The sequence below is a fragment of the Primulina huaijiensis genome, chromosome 12, assembly GCF_012295235.1.
Source record: "Primulina huaijiensis isolate GDHJ02 chromosome 12, ASM1229523v2, whole genome shotgun sequence".
NCBI lineage: Eukaryota > Viridiplantae > Streptophyta > Magnoliopsida > Lamiales > Gesneriaceae > Primulina > Primulina huaijiensis.
In genome coordinates this window covers 9,487,669-9,508,301 of record NC_133317.1, presented here as the reverse complement: position 1 = coordinate 9,508,301, position 20,633 = coordinate 9,487,669, and the positions used below count along the sequence as shown (strand labels likewise).

The 20,633-nt window shown below is 36.5% G+C and overlaps 1 protein-coding gene across 2 annotated transcripts; it reads right to left on the bottom strand.

The window, feature by feature from the left end:
• Window positions 1-5,541: 5,541 nt before the first annotated feature.
• On the bottom strand, window positions 5,542-19,299 carry LOC140989606 (protein EXPORTIN 1A). Of its 2 annotated transcripts, none has more exons than XM_073458885.1 (32): window positions 18,961-19,299; window positions 16,752-16,868; window positions 16,495-16,587; window positions 16,313-16,384; window positions 16,065-16,172; window positions 15,910-15,992; window positions 15,576-15,714; window positions 15,371-15,439; window positions 15,211-15,288; window positions 15,041-15,103; window positions 14,909-14,953; window positions 14,272-14,379; window positions 13,989-14,087; window positions 11,983-12,192; window positions 11,804-11,863; window positions 10,818-10,928; window positions 10,109-10,206; window positions 9,828-9,936; window positions 9,573-9,638; window positions 9,374-9,472; window positions 9,156-9,236; window positions 8,955-9,044; window positions 8,575-8,660; window positions 8,395-8,475; window positions 8,141-8,323; window positions 7,986-8,052; window positions 7,743-7,853; window positions 7,472-7,579; window positions 7,254-7,391; window positions 7,035-7,172; window positions 6,842-6,946; window positions 5,542-6,102 (listed from the first exon to the last, which is right to left on the bottom strand). In XM_073458885.1, exons 1-32 carry the CDS (start codon window positions 19,057-19,059, stop codon window positions 5,980-5,982), a joined length of 3,237 nt encoding a protein of 1,078 aa, XP_073314986.1. In that variant the 5' UTR covers window positions 19,060-19,299; the 3' UTR covers window positions 5,542-5,979. The 2 variants fall into 2 exon arrangements, with proteins under 2 accessions (XP_073314986.1, XP_073314987.1); XM_073458886.1 differs by having other exon boundaries at window positions 11,983-12,135.
• Window positions 19,300-20,633: the final 1,334 nt, after the last annotated feature.

Sequence of the window (20,633 nt, the reverse complement as noted above, 5' to 3'; positions counted from 1 at the left end):
GGAAACTGATGATTTCATCTTTCCAGCTTGGTTCACCTTCTCCAGTGCACAGAATGTCAAGAGTTGGTCCCTCCACCTCTTCCTTAGTAATTGCTAGGAAGGTGACCCTTCTACTATCGATATTTGCCATAGAACTCGCCATCTTGGCTAGCCTATCTGCTACTTCATTATGGGCCCTGGGTACATGCTTTTACCTCATAGTTTTCTAGACGCGAGAACAACTCATTAACTCTGAGCACATTTTTGGCCATCTTCTCCTCCTTAGCCACATAAGTCTCTTGAAGTTGGTTAACCACAAGATGGGAGTCACTGTGCGCTATCAACCTTCTTGCTCCTGCGGCTAAAGCTAGCTTTAATCCTGCTATAATAGCCTCGTATTCTGCTTCGTTATTTGTTGTCAAAAATTAAAGCCTTATGGAATACTGAAACTTGTCTCCCTGAGGATTTTCTAATAATATCACTGCTCCACTTCCTGATGCGGTGGAAGATCCATCAACAAAAGGTGTCCAAGCGGGGCTGGAACATTCTGCACCTATTATCTCCATTTCCACTAAGAAATCCGCCAGAACCTGGGCCTTGACCACTGGGCGCGGTTGGTACTCCAAGCCGTACTCGCTCAACTCCACTGCCCATTTGACCATCCTACCGGATGCCTCAGGGCTGGAGAGTACCTTCTTCAAGGGATGGTTGGTCCACACTACTACCTGATGTGATTGGAGGTAAGGACGTAGTTTCCTTCCCGCAATGACTAACGCTAGGGCCAGTTTTTTGATATTGGTGTACCGAAGTCCTGATCCCTGCAATGTTTTGCTCACGTAATATACTGGCTTATGCTCGCGCCCTTCCTCTAAGGTTAGCACAGCGCTGACTGCTTTCGACTGAGACTGCTAGATAAAGGAATAACATATCTCCTTCACACGGTTTTACAAGTAAGGGTGGTGTGGTCAAGTATTTTTTCAAGCTGTTGAAGGCTTGCTGACACTCGTCCGTCCATTTGAATCTACTTCCTTGTATAAGCACTTTGAAGAATGGTAGGCCTTTATCTGTCGACCGAGAGTGAATCGATTAAGAGCGGCGATCCGTCTTCTTAACTCTTGTATTCCTTTCAACGTCTTCAGAGGAGTCATGTTCAAAACTGCGTTGATCTTCTCGGGATTAGCTTCTATCCCTCTAAATGAGACCATATAACCTAGGAATTTCCCTCCTCCGACCCCGAATGTGCACTTTTCGGGGTTTAACTTCATTTTATATTTTCTCAGAATTCCAAAGCATTCTTTGAGATCTTCGGTGCGGGTCGAAGCATGTATGCTCTTGACAAACATGTCATCTATATACACTTCCATGTTGCGCCCGATTGTTTTTTCAAACATCTTGTTTACCAACCGTTGGTAAGTTGCCCCCGCGTTCTTTAATCCGAACGGCATCACCTCGAACCAGTAAATCCCTCGATCAGTTACAAAGATTGTTTTTTCCTGATCTTCAAGTGCTAGCCGAATCTGATTGTAGCCTTGATATGCATCCAAGAAGCTGAGCATTTCGCATCCGGCGGTGGAGTCGACCAATGAATCAATCCTTGGCAACGGGAAAGGATCCTTAGGGCATGCTTTATTCAAATCAGTGAAATCTATGCACAAACGCCACTTGTTTCCCGGCTTCGGAACGAGCATGACATTTGACGACCACTCTGAGTACATGACTTGGCGGATATACTTGGCTGTTAATAGCTTCTCTACTTCTTCACTGATATGTTTGCTCTTCTCGAGACTGGACGTTCTTTTCTTTTGCTTAATTGGTTTTATCTTTTGATCTGCTTTGAGATTGTGGAGCGCATACTCCTGGGGTATTCCGGGCAATGCTTCATCCTTCCAGGCAAACACATCTGCGTTACTTCTCAGAAAAGCTGTCAGGGCTTCTTCTAAATTAGTTGGTAAACCCGCTCCAACCTTGACCTTGATCTCGGAATTTCCCGATATCACTTCTATACTCTTTAGTATTTATGCGGCTTTAAGTCTCTCGTCTCTTCCTGATTCGCTTTCAACAACATGAACCTCGCTGTTGCCCGGATGATGCTCCAACTTCTACTTACTTCTGTGCGATGAGTACTTTGGGGCATCCTGTCTCTTTCGGTGACTTGTTGTCCCCTGGAAGCTAAAGGCATGACATTCTCTCGCCAATCGGCTATCACCGGTGGCTTCCCCTATTCCTTCGGGTGTGGGGAACTTAAGTTTCATGTGATACGTAGAGCCTATCGCCTGAAACAAATTTAAGCTAGGTCATCCAAAAATAATGTTGTATGCTGACGGAGACTTCACTACGAGAAACTTTACCATCTTTGTGGCCCTTAGTGGGTAAGACCCCAATGAAAGGGGAAGGGTAACCTCTCCCAATGCCTCAACTACCTCCCCCGCAAATCCAACTAGAGGGGTGTTTACCGGGGCTAGTAGGGCATTTTCAATTCCTATTTTTACAAAGATGACTGCAGAACTTCCTGAATCCAATAGTATCTTTTTCACCCAGAAATTGGAAATGATGGCGGAGATGACTAGGGCGTCATTGTGTTCCCCGCGAGGGAACTCCAGGTCACTGTCACCGAACACCATATCTTCCTTGACTGGACTACCTCTAGTACGGTGTGTGATTTGGTACTAATCGCTGATGGAAGTTCTTGCAATGCTGTGCGAATCAAGGTTTTTCTCGCCCTGTTTGAATCCCCACATGCCGGGCTTACAGAAATTACTGCGATGATTCCTTCAGTAGGCAGGTTGTCCTCTATCCTTTTGGGTCATTTCCCTTGGTCGTCGTGTCCTCTCGGAGGGTTGGGCTTGTGCTGGAACTCCGGGAGCTTATTGTCCTGCTGATTTCGTGACTTATCCACGAAATTGCCCAAGTATCCTCGCTTGATGAGGTTCTCTATTTCTGCTCGCAGGATAAAACAGTCTTCTATGGCGTGAACTTTGTCCTTGTGAAAACGACAGTATTTGTCAGATTGCTGTCTTTTCGAGTTCTCTTTCATAGGGCGAGGGGGTTGCAAAAGACCTTGCTTCTCGACTACTACTAATATGTCCGTCAAGAGTGAGTTCAGCGGGATATGGTGGGGACGAGGGCTTTGAGTTACCCGTTTTTCTTCTTTCTTGATTCTGAATTTCTCATCCTCTCTCTTTCTTTTCTTAAGATAACGAGGTTCTACAGACTCTTCGATGCGAATGTACTTTTCTGCTCTTTCAAGTAATTCTTCCAAAGTATTCGGGGGTTTTCCCGCTATTGACCCTTTGAATCTCCGATGACGGAGGATCTGCTGCATGATTCCTGCCAGTTAATCGTGATTGACATGTGAGACCTCATGAACGGCCTGAGTGAATCTCTGTACGAACTCTCTCAGGCTTTCTCCCTCTCTTTGGACTATGGTGAACAAATAAGATGTTGTTTTGGGATACTTCATATTAATGGAGAATTGTTGAAGAAAACGTCTGGTGAGTTCCTCCAGGCTGCCTACTGTCCCCGGGGGTAGCTTGTTGAACCAAGTGAGGGCCTGTCCTAATAGGGTAGTTTGAAAGATTTTACAGTAAACAGTGTCGCTGATGTCATAAAGGTCCGCCTTTGCATAAAATTTGTCGAGGTGATCTTGTTGATCCCCTTCTCCTTTATACTCATGTAGGTTTGCTATATTTAATCCAACTAGCAGCATTTCCGCTAGTATGGCTGTGGTGAAAGGGCTACGCCGTGAAGGTAAAATTGCCAATGCACCCTCTTTTCCATTCTTGGCATGGAGTTTTTGATAGGAAGGAGGTGCATGGCTATGAGCCTCATCATCTTGAAGTGCAGTCCCCTTCTTTAGGTTTGTTGGTGGCACATCGTTGGTCCCAACTACCTCTTTTTCTCGCAAGATTCTCTCTGAATGATGTGAATGGGCTCCTTCGCCGCGCGCTCCCCTGTTCTCGCTGTCCAGCTGCCGAGTCGCTATGTATTGTGCCACGACTTCGGCTGCAGCCCGAGATGCTGCTTCCTCCATCAATGCCTTCAGAACCTCGGACGTGACCAGGAACTCCTCATGCTGCGGGCGAGTTGGAGGAGGGCGTCCATGCTCCTCTTGAGCATCATGAGTCGTACGCGGCCGTGTTCGCATTCTCAGTGATCAGGTGGCAAGGTTCCAACAGACGGCGCCAAATTGATGCTGCACAAAATTCAGGTGATCAATAAGTCCGGGTGAACACGTTATTATGAGAGAATATCCGCTACTTTTGCGTCCACACTAGTAAACTCGAGGTCGCCACCTATGTCACGAAATGAGGTTAGAGGTTTCGGGAGATACCCAGCGAAAAATCCTCCTACACTTAAGTTAGCAAACACCTCAAGATATGTACTCACAAAAGCTAGAGACTTTTGCAGCATAAAATGAGATAATGTGAATGTCCCCCTAAAATGGAGAGATAGTTCATATTTATAGACTTCCATGATGGGTCAAGGGCTTGAATATCATGGGCTCTCTATTGAGCCTATTTTCCTTAATTAATGGCCCATACCAATCTTTACAACCTTAATCAATTTTTAAATTATGCCAAACTAATATTCATAAAAATAAAAAAATTTCTAGACATTAACCCATCAAGGTTGAAGTAGGACGCTAATTATTATTTATAGGACTTGCATTGACATTCTTTGATAGTTTTGATATTATTAATAAATTCGAGAACGAGAGTTTTTCTCAAACCACATTTTTTGTACTTTGGTTTACATCACATTCTCTTTATGTTTTAATATGAGATTGTGTATAACATAGATTCTCATTCGAAACATACACTTTTGACATGCATGAGTACAACTTTTACAATGTCTAGTGCAGGCACAATTTTATTTACAAGGAATAAAAAAGATTGCCCGAATCTCCGAGTGACCAAAGAAAACACAAACTTTTATGTGAAAATCTCATGAGTCATTTTGTGAGACATGTCTCTTATTTAAATCACTCATTAAAAAATATTACTTTTTATATCAAAAATATTAAAATATTGACGATCAACCGGCTCACAAGATATAAAGAAAATATTATACAGTCCCATTATACTCCAGCAGAATTGTTTCATTTCGATAAGCACAATTGGGAATGAAAAGTACATTAATACCTTGGTTAGATAGAAATTCATTAAGAAACATTTTATTTGAGATAATTACTTTAAAAAAAATTAAGTGTGTAGACAAGTTCTTTTTATAAAATTAAAAAAAAAATCAAATAAAGTTTTTATAGAATAAATAAGAGATCATTTTTTGATGTTTTAAATTTTTTTTTTTAGAAAAAAGAATCAACCGGATAATATATCGCAAACAAATAAAAAAAAATTAACAACTACAAATATTTAGAATAATCGTCCAAGCACTTTATTAATTATTTTTATTTATAACAATAAATTTATTGAATAATTATCTAACTTGTGATAAATGGCCAAACAATAGGAAATCTTATTTAACTCAATTCGTTGTTCTCGTGCGACATTTGAATATTTATTCAACAAGAGAATAGGCAAAACTGCCTAGGAACAAATGGAAAATTTAAAACGACCATATAAAACATCACTGAACCTCCCAAATCAAAATACATAAATTGTTCTAACAGAAAAACTAAAAAGGGATTTCTGCGCACACCCACCAATTTTGTATGTGTTAGTTCTAACCTGAAACGCCAGTAGTCTCGCCCGGGCCAAATTCAGAATTACAATGCCACAAACAAATCCTTGACAAACTGTAGTTCTACATTAGAATCTAAATACTCTACAACCAGAAGCATATATAGTTTCTTCGGTACCAAAGCAGGTGTGCCTCGCCTATGGCTACACACCACCTCGCACGAGAAAGAGTTTTGATAAAAATTGAGGGAAAATTACACATGGGGATTTCATCGAAAGAATAACTGTAGGCTCCAAGGGATTAAAGCTAAATTTCAGGGTTCAAAATCCACAAAATTAGCTTAATAATCTTGCCAGCACCTTATGAGTCCACCATTTCATCTTGTATCTCATTGGGCGCTATCAGCCCTGGAATTGATAGCATTCTTTGTCGGTCCCTTTCTTTCTGTGCAGCAGCTTCCTCGGCATAAAGATCCTTGTTGTCCTGTATTGTTTTAAAGGTAAGATTCAGTACAGAGTTATAAAACTCAATTGAGATTGGGATGAACATTCAAGGCTAAGCATCTCATAAACGTCACTTTCAAACCTTTTCCACCCACAGTCGCCCGTCTTTCATCAAATGGACACTATCGTTTTAAACATTCTAAAATTTTAGATCACCGTATTTGGACATGGGATCTGTATATACAGGAGTAGCTGTCGGCCATGATTTCATGAGACATCTAAGTCTGTAATATTATGATTCAATGCCATCTCATAAAACAAACTGAAATGCTCAGAAATGAACCAGAATTATCAACATTCTCTCAATTTCAAACAATCTAAATGATAGTTTGGATGTAAGGATTTGAAATCCACGAATCTAAATTTATTTTCGTTGTTCAGATAACTTGTACAAAAGAAATTCAACTCCCTACTTATTTACACTACATTTATATTAATCACAAAAGAGTTCAAATCCTTAAAAAATTGGAGTCATTTGACATTCATTGTGATTAATATTGATTATAGTGTAAATAAGAAGAACATGGATTTGTGGTTCCTCTGTTTAACTTACTTAACAATGAAATTAAATTCGATTTTGGCTCAATCCAAATACAACATGAGGGAAATTGTAGAGAAAAATAGAAATTCGCTGTAAACAGGGAAATAAGACCTAGGCATACTCAAGCAAATCGAGATGTGCATGTTGCATGAATCAACATGCGTAACCAACAATTCACCTGAGCTGAAAATTCCTTTGACTGCACAAGGAAGTCTCTTATGTGGTTCTTGAATGACGAAAGATCAGCTCTCGACTCAAAAAGACCATTTACAAATTGGGTTACCTGACAAGACATTAAAAAAACAAGGTAGATTGAAATGTGAAACAACATATAAGCTCACAAACTTTGTCCACAGGCTTCTCTTCAGTACCTCAGCTGCCGTCATGTTAGGGAAGGATGAACTCAAAAGTTTGATTGTGTACTCACGAACAAACATGCCATTATTAGGATAAGGATAAGGAGCAGTTGCAACATCCCACAAAGGCTCAGTCAATACACCAGATTCCACCTACATTGAAAAAAAATATTAGGGAAGCCCGAGTGGACTGAGTGATTAAAAAAATTAAGATAGAAAACAGAATAAGATTACCAGGCTAAATAGGTGCTGCAGCAACAGCACATGCAATTTAAAACCAGGCTTGTGGAAGGTGTCAGTCAAAACAGCAAAGATTTCTTGCTCTATTGTCGAAAGATAAGTCCTATAGAACTGATTACAAAACTCAGAAGCCTGCCAATTAATGAAAGCGATTGTAAGGCCTGGCATAGAATAAATTGTGTGAGACACACAAAAACCAACCAAAAAAACACCTGAAAGTTTTTCAGCATCTCCAGTAATAGGTTGAGTCCAGTTTCGGCAATATTTCGTTCAGTATGCCGGAAGGCCCAAATGATGGAATCCATGATAAGTTTTAGTTGCTAAACAAAAACAGAAAACATCACATTCATAAAAAGATAGTGACAAAAAGTCCAATTTATTTAAAATAAGTAACGTTTAAAGCCCTAAATATTTTAGAACAACTTCACAGGCCATAGATCATTATCAACAAAGTGATTGGGAATATTATGTACGACAACATACCTCACTGGACAAGTGCATCAAAGCAAGAAAACAATGCGTAGCAATTGCCCGAAGTAACGAAAAAAATTTTAGCCTGTGCTCAGGATAGTCTTCAAAATTTTTTGTGATCATCTGCCATGTAACCAATGATGTCAAACACGCAAAATGATATGGTAGTTATTGTTGATAATAAAAGTCCATGAATCATAAACAAAAACTGAAACATGGCCATTTAAATTATTTAGCAAGAAGTATTTCGTCAACCTCTAGAGTACACTGAAAAACAGCTTCAAATATGCGAGGAACATCCTCAATCATAGCCCCTTTGTACCTAAACAAAGTAAGAAACGATGAGCAAAATGCGGCAGGGCCACAAAAAAAAATGAAAACTTAACAATTTTTCTTTTTTTAAGGCATACTTATTTATTATTGTGGCGAATAGAGAAAGAACTTCCGACTCTCTGGCATCAGGTAAATTCCGGGCATAGTCACCAAGTACGGGATCCATCATCGGAGGAACAAACTGTTTACCAATATGAGGTTGGTCTTCAGCTTTGTCAAGAAATGTCTCAACGAGCTTTAATGTTTCCCTCTTGACTGAGCTGTTAAGTGGTGAACATGAATATCAGAATCCAACAAACAGGTAAACAAAGCTTCAAAATTTGGATCTTACCGTAGAAGTTTTACAAAGGATGTCCTGGAAGCGTATGGCCCTCCTTGTTGGATGCTGGTAGATATAAGTTCACTGTACATTCTGCAGCAGACAGACAAAATCTTAATAAGAAAAGTGTTGAGACGTGAACATGCTTGGACAAAATGTTTAGATAGATATTTCAAAAAGTTCTAGACAGACCTGTACACATTGAGCATGTCCAAAAAGATTAGAGAAATCTGTGACATGAAATATGTTCCAAGAGAGTTGGCAGCACTAGTATTTGTCTGGGGAAACAATATCACGCATAAGAGTACATGTGTAACAATACATTTGGAAGAATCAAATTGAGCATTAGTATTCAGTAACACAAAAAATTCAAAGACACCATATTTATGAACGACCTGTTCTCTCTTTTAAGAAAAATCACATGTGACTAGCTCTCTACCATCTAAGAATAAGCCAACATCTTCATTCACCATCAGACATTGTAGATACGAGAATGCACAGAGGATCATATTAAAATCAGTTAAAATACATGTATAACCCCAATAATACATGCTTACTCTGATATAACATACCTGCAATATATTAAGCACTGCCCTTATCACATCTTGATCTTTCAGGAAATCCACGCTCTGATGTGCCTGCCCTATAATTTCACCCCATTTCTGCAAAAGACAATGCATTACCACAGATCAAGCTCTACAGGAGCTGAAGTTAATGCTAGTATAAAGTAACAGCGATTTATTCTTAAAACAGGTGAACGTATAGGAAATTACCTGATTAGGAAGCTCCATCAATCTCTGTAAATATTCGTCCCTCTTATGAGGATCCGATTCCGCTTGAATCATATGACCCACCTACAGTGACAAAGATACAGAATTTAAAACTTAAAACTAACATTGGGATAATTTACGTGTAATACATCGTGTTAAATCAAGAATATCGTAGTCGCTCCTTTCCTTAATTTAAAATCTGGCAAATAACAAGGTCTTACAGATTCATAAAAGGAATGGATCTGATGAGGCTCGAGATCTGCAATAGTCGTTGGAAGAGTGGTTAATAGTTCTGAAACGAACGGTTCATTTTCTCCAACCTGGAACGAAGAAAATGACATGCATGATTAAAAAATTGTTGGCTTCCAAAGATATTGCTTGCCTATTCCTATCAGAAAAAATGATCGATTGAAGCCCGACCTGTACAATAACAAATTTACGTTTGCATTTCTGCACGATTTTCAAGAACGTATCACATGCCATGTCCTACACACAAGTTGACGGGATATACACTATTAGAGCACAATAAAAAAACCTGAAAATAATTAATGAAGGAGCATGTGCTTGTAAGTCCAAAGATAAAAATGCAGGACGTAAACAGAAGCACCCTGCCCTACCAGCGGCTACCATACGTGCGGTATTATTTAATATAACTGAGCAAATATCAGATTAAACCTGAACTCCAGGATGGGTTTCGTGCATGAATTCAAACAACTTGTTCACGACAGTTTTCAAGAACTTCCAATGGGCCCTCAAAAATCTCGGGTACTGCCCAACCACATACCTGCATCCACGGAAGTGAATCATAAAGGATAAGTTTCAACCAAATTAGACAAGCAATGTCTCTTAAGTCGCCTACAATTTATAGAGTGAACCATAGATAGCACATCAATCAGAACTAGTTCTCATGCAGTACCATAACCGACAATTGTCACAATCTAAGAAAGAATCTTTACATTATATTACTGGCAATGACTGCTTTATTGTCCTTTCCTTTGGTAATCTCACAGAGGTTCAACAAATCACGAATGACCATCACCAGAAACCTGTTTTCCTGTCGAAAGTACAAAAGTTGCACAAATCCTTCAAATGTAGAACAGAGAGTTGGAGACAATTCTTTCATGTCAAAAAATGACGCAACCACAATGATGAGAATAGGATTAACTAATATATTAAGAATAGCTTTGACAAGAGCAAATATAAGTAATAAAACTTCAATTTTAACGATTCAAAATGGAACTATAAAACTGGAATCACACTACTACACTAGCACAATCATATTTTCAGCCATGATCACACGAGGAATAAAAATGAACCTAACAGGTTTTATCACCTAAATTTGGATGCTAAATTGCTAATGAATGGATGGCCACAATAACAAGGATACATTGTTTACAACTGCAGAAAGGGATACACAAAGAAGCAAACAAAAAATAGTCGAATGAAAAATAATGTCTGGTGCAAGCTTTGGTTTAGCTACGAATCAAAGTTATGCCTCAACATAGGCTCATAACATTCATAATATTAATAGCAAATACATCCTAAGACAAGAAATAAATATATAAAGGAACTGACATGACAAACATTATATCGTATGGAAAAAACAAGTAAAAAATGTAATTAAAATTTCCCCTCCAAATTCAAAAAACAAAAAAAAATACATACCTGCTCCTCCACCATTGAACCAGAGATAGATCCAATTGCCCAACATAATGTATTGAGGTTGTTCCAGGTCCAATCCTCTCCACTCAGTTGTTTACTTAATTTCTTCAGCATCTGTTTTTATAGCCAGAAATTAAATCCAAAAACTGAATTGGGTAGAAGTCAAAAGCACATAAAATTAAATACAGAGCCTTTCAGCATCTAGAAATATAACCAGAAGTTGGTGAATCGTTCAAAAACTAGGAAGTAGGAAGTGAAGTGCTTCGGAGAGAACAAAATAATTACTTAATTCTACCAGAAATAAAAATTATTAATCGTACTCAAATACAAAAAAACAGGATGAGAAACCACATCGAGCCTTCAGAGCCACCACAGATAGTGACAACAGTACCAGAGTCCAAGCAGATAACTCTGACAACCTAAATGCTAGTGTTTTCTATATTAAAAAGGGCTGCAGGTTAAGTTAGGGGAACAAAAATTCACATTGGAATTAAAACATCTAAAAAAGAGCCATGAGGTGTAAATTGACAAAGCCACTAGCATGCATTTATTCCTTTATTAGGGATTTCAAAGTCTCTTTTTTTAGACATGATATAAGCTTTACATTTGTTTGTGGAATTGGAGGCGGCAATAAGAATTCAGTACCCAAGAGTAATACCTGAATACTAGAAAAATATATCAAACAAAAATCCCACTTGGAATTCACTAAATCTGCCATGGGACATTCAGAAAAGCAGGAACGAATAAACGTTAGTTCTGGACTCTGGTCCCTGAATGACTTTAGTTTGTTCCAAAACATTATTGGGGAGAAGGGAATAAGCCATGTCTAAACTTAAAGAGTGTATCATGCACAGTGATATAACGATACGTCGGCTGTGATTGTGTTTCATCAGCTGATTGAATTTTACTGCAGCACAAGCATTTGACCATAGTAAATACGACACACGCAACTCCTTTCCACAAGCTCACATAGGTGCAGAAATGAATACCTGTTGTTCCGTATCTTCATGATCAAGATGAGCCAAGTAGATCAGAGTTTCCCTCATAATCTGCAAGTTTTTTTATAATTAAGCGTGTCAATATGAGGTAGAATAGTATGCACGAGATTCAAATTGAAAAACTAGGAAACGTGAAGTGCTTTAGGAATTTAAGACTTGAGATCAAGGACCTTATACTGCACAAGCACATCATTGTCTTTCATGGTTTCACGAACTATATTTCCATTTTCATCCTCAACGATAAGCACCTCTTCTGGCTTTGCCATACGACAGATCATCAGCAGTCTCAACTTTGACATTGGTCCAGCATACAGCTGACGTCGCTGCATGAGTTGTGAACCAAGTCCATCAACCATACCGAGAAGCGGAAGCATTGGAGTCTAGTTATTCAATACAAAAATCAGGTAGCTATTGTATAACTCTATATAGGAGTAAAAGTTGGTTCAAAGAAAAAGTCTCTTTATTTGATGAAGATACACGGAATGCTATAATCAATTAATTAATCATGTAACTTTCTCTTTATCTAAAGATTAGTAAAGATTTATAACTTTTATACATTATTATACATCCATTCCAGTGTTCTAAAAAGCCTGTTTAAGCACGCTTAAGCTTGAAGCTCGACAAAAACGCCACGCTCCGGAGGAAAACGGAAAAAAGCGGTCAAACTAATTAAAACGTTTAATTAAGCGTGCTCAAGCACAATTAATCGTATCTGTATATTTTTTATTCTTTTTATTTTGAAAGTATGTCTTTTTATTTTAAAATAATAAATTAGGTTTATAATTTAGATGTTTATTTTTAAATTATGATAAGCGTGTCTGACAATGATTTGACAAATATTTAGGATTTTTTAATGTGATCTAGTTGCAAGATTGTAATTATGAGATTTTTATGTTTTTATAAATATGAGAATTAATGCATCAGACCTAAATTTATCATATTTATGTATTATTTTATCTATTTATTGACCGAATTAAACGTAATTAAGGCGTTTAATTAAGTGTGCTCAAGCACAATTAATCGTATCTGTTTATTTTTAATTTTTTTTTATTTTCAAAGTATGTCTTTTTTATTTAAAATAATAAATTAGGTTTATAATTTAGATGTTTATTTTTAAATTTTAATTATGATAAGCGTGTCTGACAATGATTTGACAAATATTTAAGATTTTTTAATGTGATCTAGTTGCAAGATTGTAATTATGAGATTTTTATGTTTTTATAAATATGAGAAATAATGCATCAGACTTAAATTATCATATTTATGTATTATTTTATCTATTTATTGGTTTGAGATAATTACAATTACACTAAAGATAAAAAACGTTTTTTCACGTTTATGCCCGTGTTAATCTTGCTTAAGCTTGAAAAGCTTGGAGCTCGACATCCGCGCTTCGGGGCACTTCACGTTTTTTAGAACCTTGATCCATTCTTAGGATATGTTGACACATTTCTACTGAAGCACAGTTTTTAACCAATTTGCCTAATTGCAAAGATTAAAAATAAAATCGAAGTGCAATAACAGTCAATGTCACTATGATACAGTTCGATTCTTTTTTAAACAGAACTGATGATGGAAAGGGAATTGTATCAAAGATAATGGGGCTGCTGATTTCATTGTACATAGGATATAGCAAATTCACGTCTAAGGCTAACCAGAAACAAAATTAGAACAAGTAATCTATTTTCTCAAAGTTGAGGATCCATTCAAAGTGGTCAACACAAAGAATCAACAATACTCAATTCTACCCAAGTCACTAACATAATTCCAACTCGGTATGTTATCCACAACTCGCCATGAAACTTCAGACTTTAAATCAAGATGGATTTCACCATCCAAGAAATGCATGCAACAAAAACAGAGGAATATTGTTGTATAAAACAAGTCCCAGAAAATTAAGAGGGAAAATACAAATGTGTTGCCCTTTTCGGAAGGGTTTTCAACCAACCAACTGCAAGAGAAAGCAACACCAAAATAATCATCCTTCACAAGGCATAACTTTACACAGATTTCCATATTTGTTAAGTCCTGATCTGATACGAGAAACATATGTTCTATATCTCAACTCTAGCAAGCTAACATAATTTCCATAAATATTTCCAAGCAGCAAACAAATCAGCTAGATTACGAGTTTTAAAGTAACAGAAGACAGAGAATAGGTAAAACATCATTGCACCTGCAGTCCCATCATGTTTGCAGTCACTGCCGGATTATCCAGATTATGGTGAGCTTCAAACAGCTCCAAAACTAGGGAGTTCCAATAGTCCAAACAAACCTGCAAGCCAATAGACCTCAAAAACTAACTTGGTAGCTGCTAGTGTAGTGACAGCTTTACCGTCATGTATCATAAATTATTGATGCTAGGCAGATCAAGACTAAAACTAGGAGCTCCAGGTAGTGTTGGAGCAAAAAACAATGTAATAATTGTTATAAAGAAATTGAGGAAGAAATGTGTCTACCTTAAAAACTTCAGTATCATCCACATATGAGATATTGATGAGATACTCAAGGCCGATTAGCAGCGCATTTATGTTCTCTTGTGATGATTCTAAAACTCGAATGTGAGACTGCATCAGAAAACAAAAGGAAAACCAGAGGAGAGTTATTTCAGTGAAGGACACCGCTGGCCACAATCAATGTTCTAACACTGTTGGCCACAGAATAATAAAGTGGGTTCATAATTTAGAACAACACACAAGCGTGGGAGGCCTTCCCTGGAAATAATAGAACTAAAGATGAAAAAACCAACTGTCCACATAGTCATTCGTGTGATAACCAGTAGCAGACTCTAGGGTAAAATCTCCACAGAGAACTTTCTATACCAACTACATCAACTCGATAATATATCAATCACTAATTAAAACAACCTCATATACATAATAATTCATATATATGTGACTAGTGGAAATATTCCACCTGTATAAAAAAATTACAAAGCTTTAAATTAAAATTAAAAATATCCAACATAATTGCAACTTGTTTACAAGCAACTTCCACGTGATGGCATCCAAAAAATAAACGTAGCAAACCAATTTTCAAGAGGTTTTTTATTTCGTCTGTTCTAGTTCCTTGGAAGAGATGACAAAGGGAGTTTACCTTGTAAAACGATGTGAAAAACAAAGCCAAATTCTGAATGAAGGCCTGGGAGTAAAAATGTAGCAGAATATCAGCATTGACAAACAAGGAACAAACTACAAACTTTGACATTAGATATCATTCAAAAAATACCTGCTCCTCAGTGTTTCCATTCGCATAAGCCTCTAAAAAGTTTGTACTTGGGGGGAGGATGTTCTACAAGGCAACAAGGATAGTTTCCGAGAATCATCTAAGAATCCCACTCGTTGTCCCAAAAATTTAGTGAAATCAACATCGCAATATTGCATAAATATAAGAAATACCTGCAGTTGCACCAAGAATATTGTATACATATTGACATACTGCATGTTATAAAAATCCCCAAAACTAAGAGCAGCAACCTGCAAAGCCCGGTTCATGCACAGCCATAATTATTTTAGGAAAGAGCACAATTAGCGTTCTAAAGGTGACAGTGCAACATACCTCCGTCAAACACTGAAGTGTCAGATTGCGATATGCAGGCACGGGAAAAAACTTAAGAAGTGTTTCAAGCTGCCGAACAAAGACCCAGGGGCAACAAATAAAATTTAGCAAAAACAAATCTTAAAAAACAAAAGATTCGGTAAATCAGAAGGTCACAGATCCTCCCAATCTAAGAAGAAACCACATGAAAGGAAAGAATACACACCAGTGGAGACTCAAATATGTAACCCAGAGGAATCCATGAAAGAAATGCATGCAATGTAGCTAGGGTAGCCCTGATAAGCTCGGCCCTTTGAGATGCTGATAATACGTACAAGCATAATTCGTGAATGAGCTGGAACTCACTGTCAACAAACATAACTCCAAAACATTAGGAGAAAAGAAACAGCATGATTGAAAATACGAACAAGTGAATTGCTAGTGGCAGACATCACGCGATTACAAATATAAAAAATTGAGTTAACCTGCAATGAAAATCTAATTGACAACATAAAAACCACTGAAGTAATCCATAACTAGACCAAGAATCAAATTGCTACCTGTTCAATGATTGTTTTAACTCTTTAATCTTTTGCTGAGTCATTTCACCCCTTGAGAAGTCAAAGACCTCTTCACTTAGAAGCTGACAACATCTTTTCGTCAACTAAATTTACTTCCTTATTAATAAATACAAACAAAGGTATGAATTACTGACTTTTAGAATGGCCATGCAATTCTCGCAGATGGTTTCACTAGTTTTTGCAGCTGCGACCAAGTCAGGAATGAAGCTTCGCCAACGGGCTGGCCACTCATGCTTCAAAATCTGAGAAAACCATACCACAATCTTAATCAAGTTAACATAGAGAATTTTAGTCGCAAGATTCCCCAGTTGAACGAGGAGATCCATAGAAAGAAACTCTGAATTCTATAGAGGCAATCATATCAAGAATAAAATATAAATACCTGCACTAATATAATGTTGAGTTTGTTAACATATAACCTCTCTCGCCGAAAGGAGATCTCATCGCTTGAAAGCTACAAAACACATTGCTTTGTGAAACTCTAAGCATACAAAACCTCATAACTTAAACATAACAGGAAAGATAATCACAAAACTCGTCCCAGAAAGAATTGGCCATAATCACCTTCACAATAACTTCGGAAATATAGTTTTTCATGCCGTCTCGTTGTTCGGCAGGCAAAGCATTCCATCTATACTTGATAACACCTTCTAGAACCTGTTCAGGAAGCAGTTCAATTATCAGTATCACCAAGCAACGTATAAAAACAAAAGACGAGAATTAGCAACATGCAGAGAGTAGTTGGTGACTTGGTGTTAAAAACAGAGGTGGAATCTTACTACAACACATATTAGACTTCTCCATGGAATAGTTAATCAGACCTGTAGGGCAAAAAACTTGGTGTTCAAGTTCTGAGTACTGGATAAAATGTGAACCACTTGAAGCCACATATCTGGATTATTTTGCAGGTCCCGCAAAATATGATCTGCGGCAGTCCTCTGCCTCATGAAAAGAGAAAGCCGATAGATGTTATTCACATAATAAGCAAAAAAGAAAATTTCCAATGGCTATTCCATGCTCTTTATCATTCAATGTAAATTTCTCCACTACCAATGGAAACCACGAAAAAAAGTAAAACTAATAACCAAAATTACAATTCAGATCCGTAAATAATGTATGAAATTAAATAAAGAGAGTTTTACACGAGTAAATATATTCAGCACGAAAGATGCATGGAGAGGTGTAAATAATCAAGTGAAAAACCACTCTTTCAAGGCATAAAATTTTAAAACTATCAATATTCATCCTCAAGAACATTCAGAATTAAGACATGTTCCTTCCTCATCATCCATACATTCATAATATATCATTTGTGAAATTTAAATCATGACTTTCAAAACAATAGACCAAAATAATATCTAAATATCCGTCTGCCACATCCATCAGCCATTCCTACGATATTAAATATTATTTTGTTATTAAATATTTTTTATGATACTTTTATAGCTTTTATCTAATCAAACTGACAAGGCGGACTCAATTTGTCCGTTCTGATATGGTTGCACAAAGTGGTAATAAATTTATTACTTTACAGTTAAATAATTGATATTGGTAGAAATTACGCATGAGTTATGGCACATTCCTCCACTTGTCTAGTAATAGAGGTAGATTATAAAACTTTTGAAGTTTTTAAAAAAAAAATCAAGGTTCAGGCTTTAAGCTGAGTTCAACTGAAACCAAGTGAAAAGAATAAAAAGATTTACTGATTATTCCGATTAGATTGTCCCAATATACTTCGAGACTGGATGTTAAAATTATTATATGCTTTTAAGAAATTAATAACAGTGATGTCATCAATTACAATGTTTATCGTGAACCGAGAGTTTGTTAGGTCGAAGTAAAGTGAAATCAGCTCAAGTCACGCTACACTTTTTCTCTGTTTATAGATTCAAGGGTGTTTCGATATAACCAAGGTGACTACCAGAGACACAGTAAGAAATAAACAAAGCAGCAGAGTACAAAAGGCAAAATACACAAACTTGTTGCAGGAAATTAGATCACGCACTGTTCCAAACAAGGAATTTTTTCTATTTAAGTAACGGACAAACCTTAACGACAATCAATTGCATACCTCCACACTGAACGCAAAGCATAAATATTAACCGTATTCATGCTAAAGTTAAAATTTATGAAAGGTAGTCATAACATGCGCAAAAAGCACCAAAGATAACGTAATCTAGAACGACCATGCACAGAGTTCACATGCATGGTAGGAGAGCCATAATTTCGAGTTGTGAGAAGGTTCAACAGTCCATAAGTTCAGTATGCATTCACTACCTCCCTTGGAAAATAATATGAAAGATAATAGCCTAAGTGTAGGTGATCGTTGTAAATGTCTCTATATCGCCAGTGTTGAGAACGTCCTAATAAATTACACAAATGTTAAAAAAGCCTCTTAAGTATATAATCACTCTCAAAAACAGAGCAGACGAGTCACATTGTTCCATACCTGGCATTTTTACTTTCTTTCTAAAGGACAATTAGGGAATATAAACAAAATGTGCCAGAATCCTTAATAGATGCGAACAAAATAATTTTATAAAGACCTGAATAGAAGCAAGAAATATTTGTGGCCATACGAAATATATGCATTGAATGATAAGCTTACTGTTTATCCACAACGTTATATATACACTTTCTAGTACATTAACTTGAATCATGGACAAATAATCACTGAGAAAATTCGCTTAAAATCCAAAGAGGAATTAACTATACACGTAACACTCCATGGTTCGGCCCGTCGGGAAATTATTTAATTCTAAAATTTTCAGGACGAAAAAACAATCACAGCCCCAACAGTTAATGGCGTTCATCTACAACCAAATTCTCAAAAAATTATAGTCAGTGTCCATAGTAGATAACGCTACTTACGATGCCACAAACATTGCTTCAAAACTCAAGACAAAATACATCGCCTTTCTTGCACTCACCGTTAGCAATTACAAACGCAAAAGCCAAAAAACGACAACCAGAGAAACTCCGATATTCCAAAAAAACATTAAAAAAAACGATTAAAAGAATGCTTCAGACCTCCTCTTTAGATCCAGTTCCATAGAAAGCAGCGACAGTGGCATCGAGCAGAGCAACATCCACCGGATGGCTCAAATCCCGCAACTTCTCTGCCGCCATGGAGAAGATCACCGCTCCCTACTGAGAATAAAAGCCCTAGCAGACAAAAAAACAGCCAGCTATCCGAAAACCCTAAGAAACAAACCCTAGTTTCGATGCAGAAGAAGGAATTGGGAAATTTAAAAAGACAGCTTCAAAATGAAGCAGAACAAGTGAGGGATTTAGAGAGGGGCTTTGAAATTAGTTTGAGCCCTTCCCTCCGTTTATATAGTGTGAGAGAGAGAGAGATTTTGATTTATTTTGTATATACTGTTTTCTTCTACCTTATGTAATAATAATAATTATTATTATTATTATAATAAATTATGAGACAATATGGGCTGGGCCGTAGCCCGTTTTAGGATTTCGACCCATTCATACTTTTTCAAATTCGAGCTAACGGAGATTAGTTATTTTAATTCAAACTGTAATTTATTCAAAAAATTAAATTCAAATTGATTCATTAAATCAAAATTAAATTTTAATTTGATCTATTAAATTTATTTAAATTCAATAAAATATGAGCATAAAATATTTAATATAAAAAAGTTAGAAGAGCGATCAATGTTTTTTTTATTAATTAAGATGACTTTGTAAATTTAAAATTTTCAATTAAAAATTGGATATATCACATATATAATATAAATAAATAATAAATAAATAAAAGTGTGATCGTTTTTTAATGAAGTCTAACATTAAACAAACAAAATAAAAATAATTTGTTGATCAATGATTATAAACATGTAATTAGATTCATTCTTTTAAAAATATCATTAAAATATTTCTCTAATAATATTTCAATTATTATCTATACCCCAATAACTAGAAAGTTAATGATGATTTCTTTCATTACGACCACATTTCTCATCAAATTCATCGATTAGCAAAAAGAAATTAANTATATTTTGCACAGTAAAAAATAAACTCAACATCTATTTTACTCAAAACACATAACTGCAGTAAAAGTCGTAAAATGATAAAGATCAAAACAAACCTAAAACTAGCATTTTTTTCAAAAGTAGCATAAACTTCATAAATCTTCTCAAAAACCACTCTTTACTTCCAAAAGTCATGAAAATCTATAAAGTACGGTAAAATCAATAGATGTGCCGAAAAACTAGCAAATGTCCTCGGGTTAGTGCACCATCCACTCAGCCAGTTCAGTCGTCCAACCCTCTTGTCTCAACAGTAAAATCTCACCTGCATCATCCACCCCTAGTGAGTATATTGACTCAGAAAGCATTAATTGTAACGTCCGAAAAATCAACCTACGTAAACCACATGCATGCAAATTATTTTAATTGCTTAATTATTTTATTTAATTGATTTTAAATGCTAGCATGATATTTAAATGTATGATTGCGTAATTAAATGATAACATGACATGATTACATGAAATTAAGGATTTTACCCGAATATTCGATAATAGGCAGGGGAAAGGAGAACGGGGACGAACCAGACAAGAATATTTATTTTCATTAATTAATGTCGAGGCTCCTTAATATGATTTAAAAATGATTTAATTTTTTTAAAAATGTTGGAGTTCGAATTATTTTACAAATTGAGCTCGATTTGTCCCAAGAAGCCGATTTTGG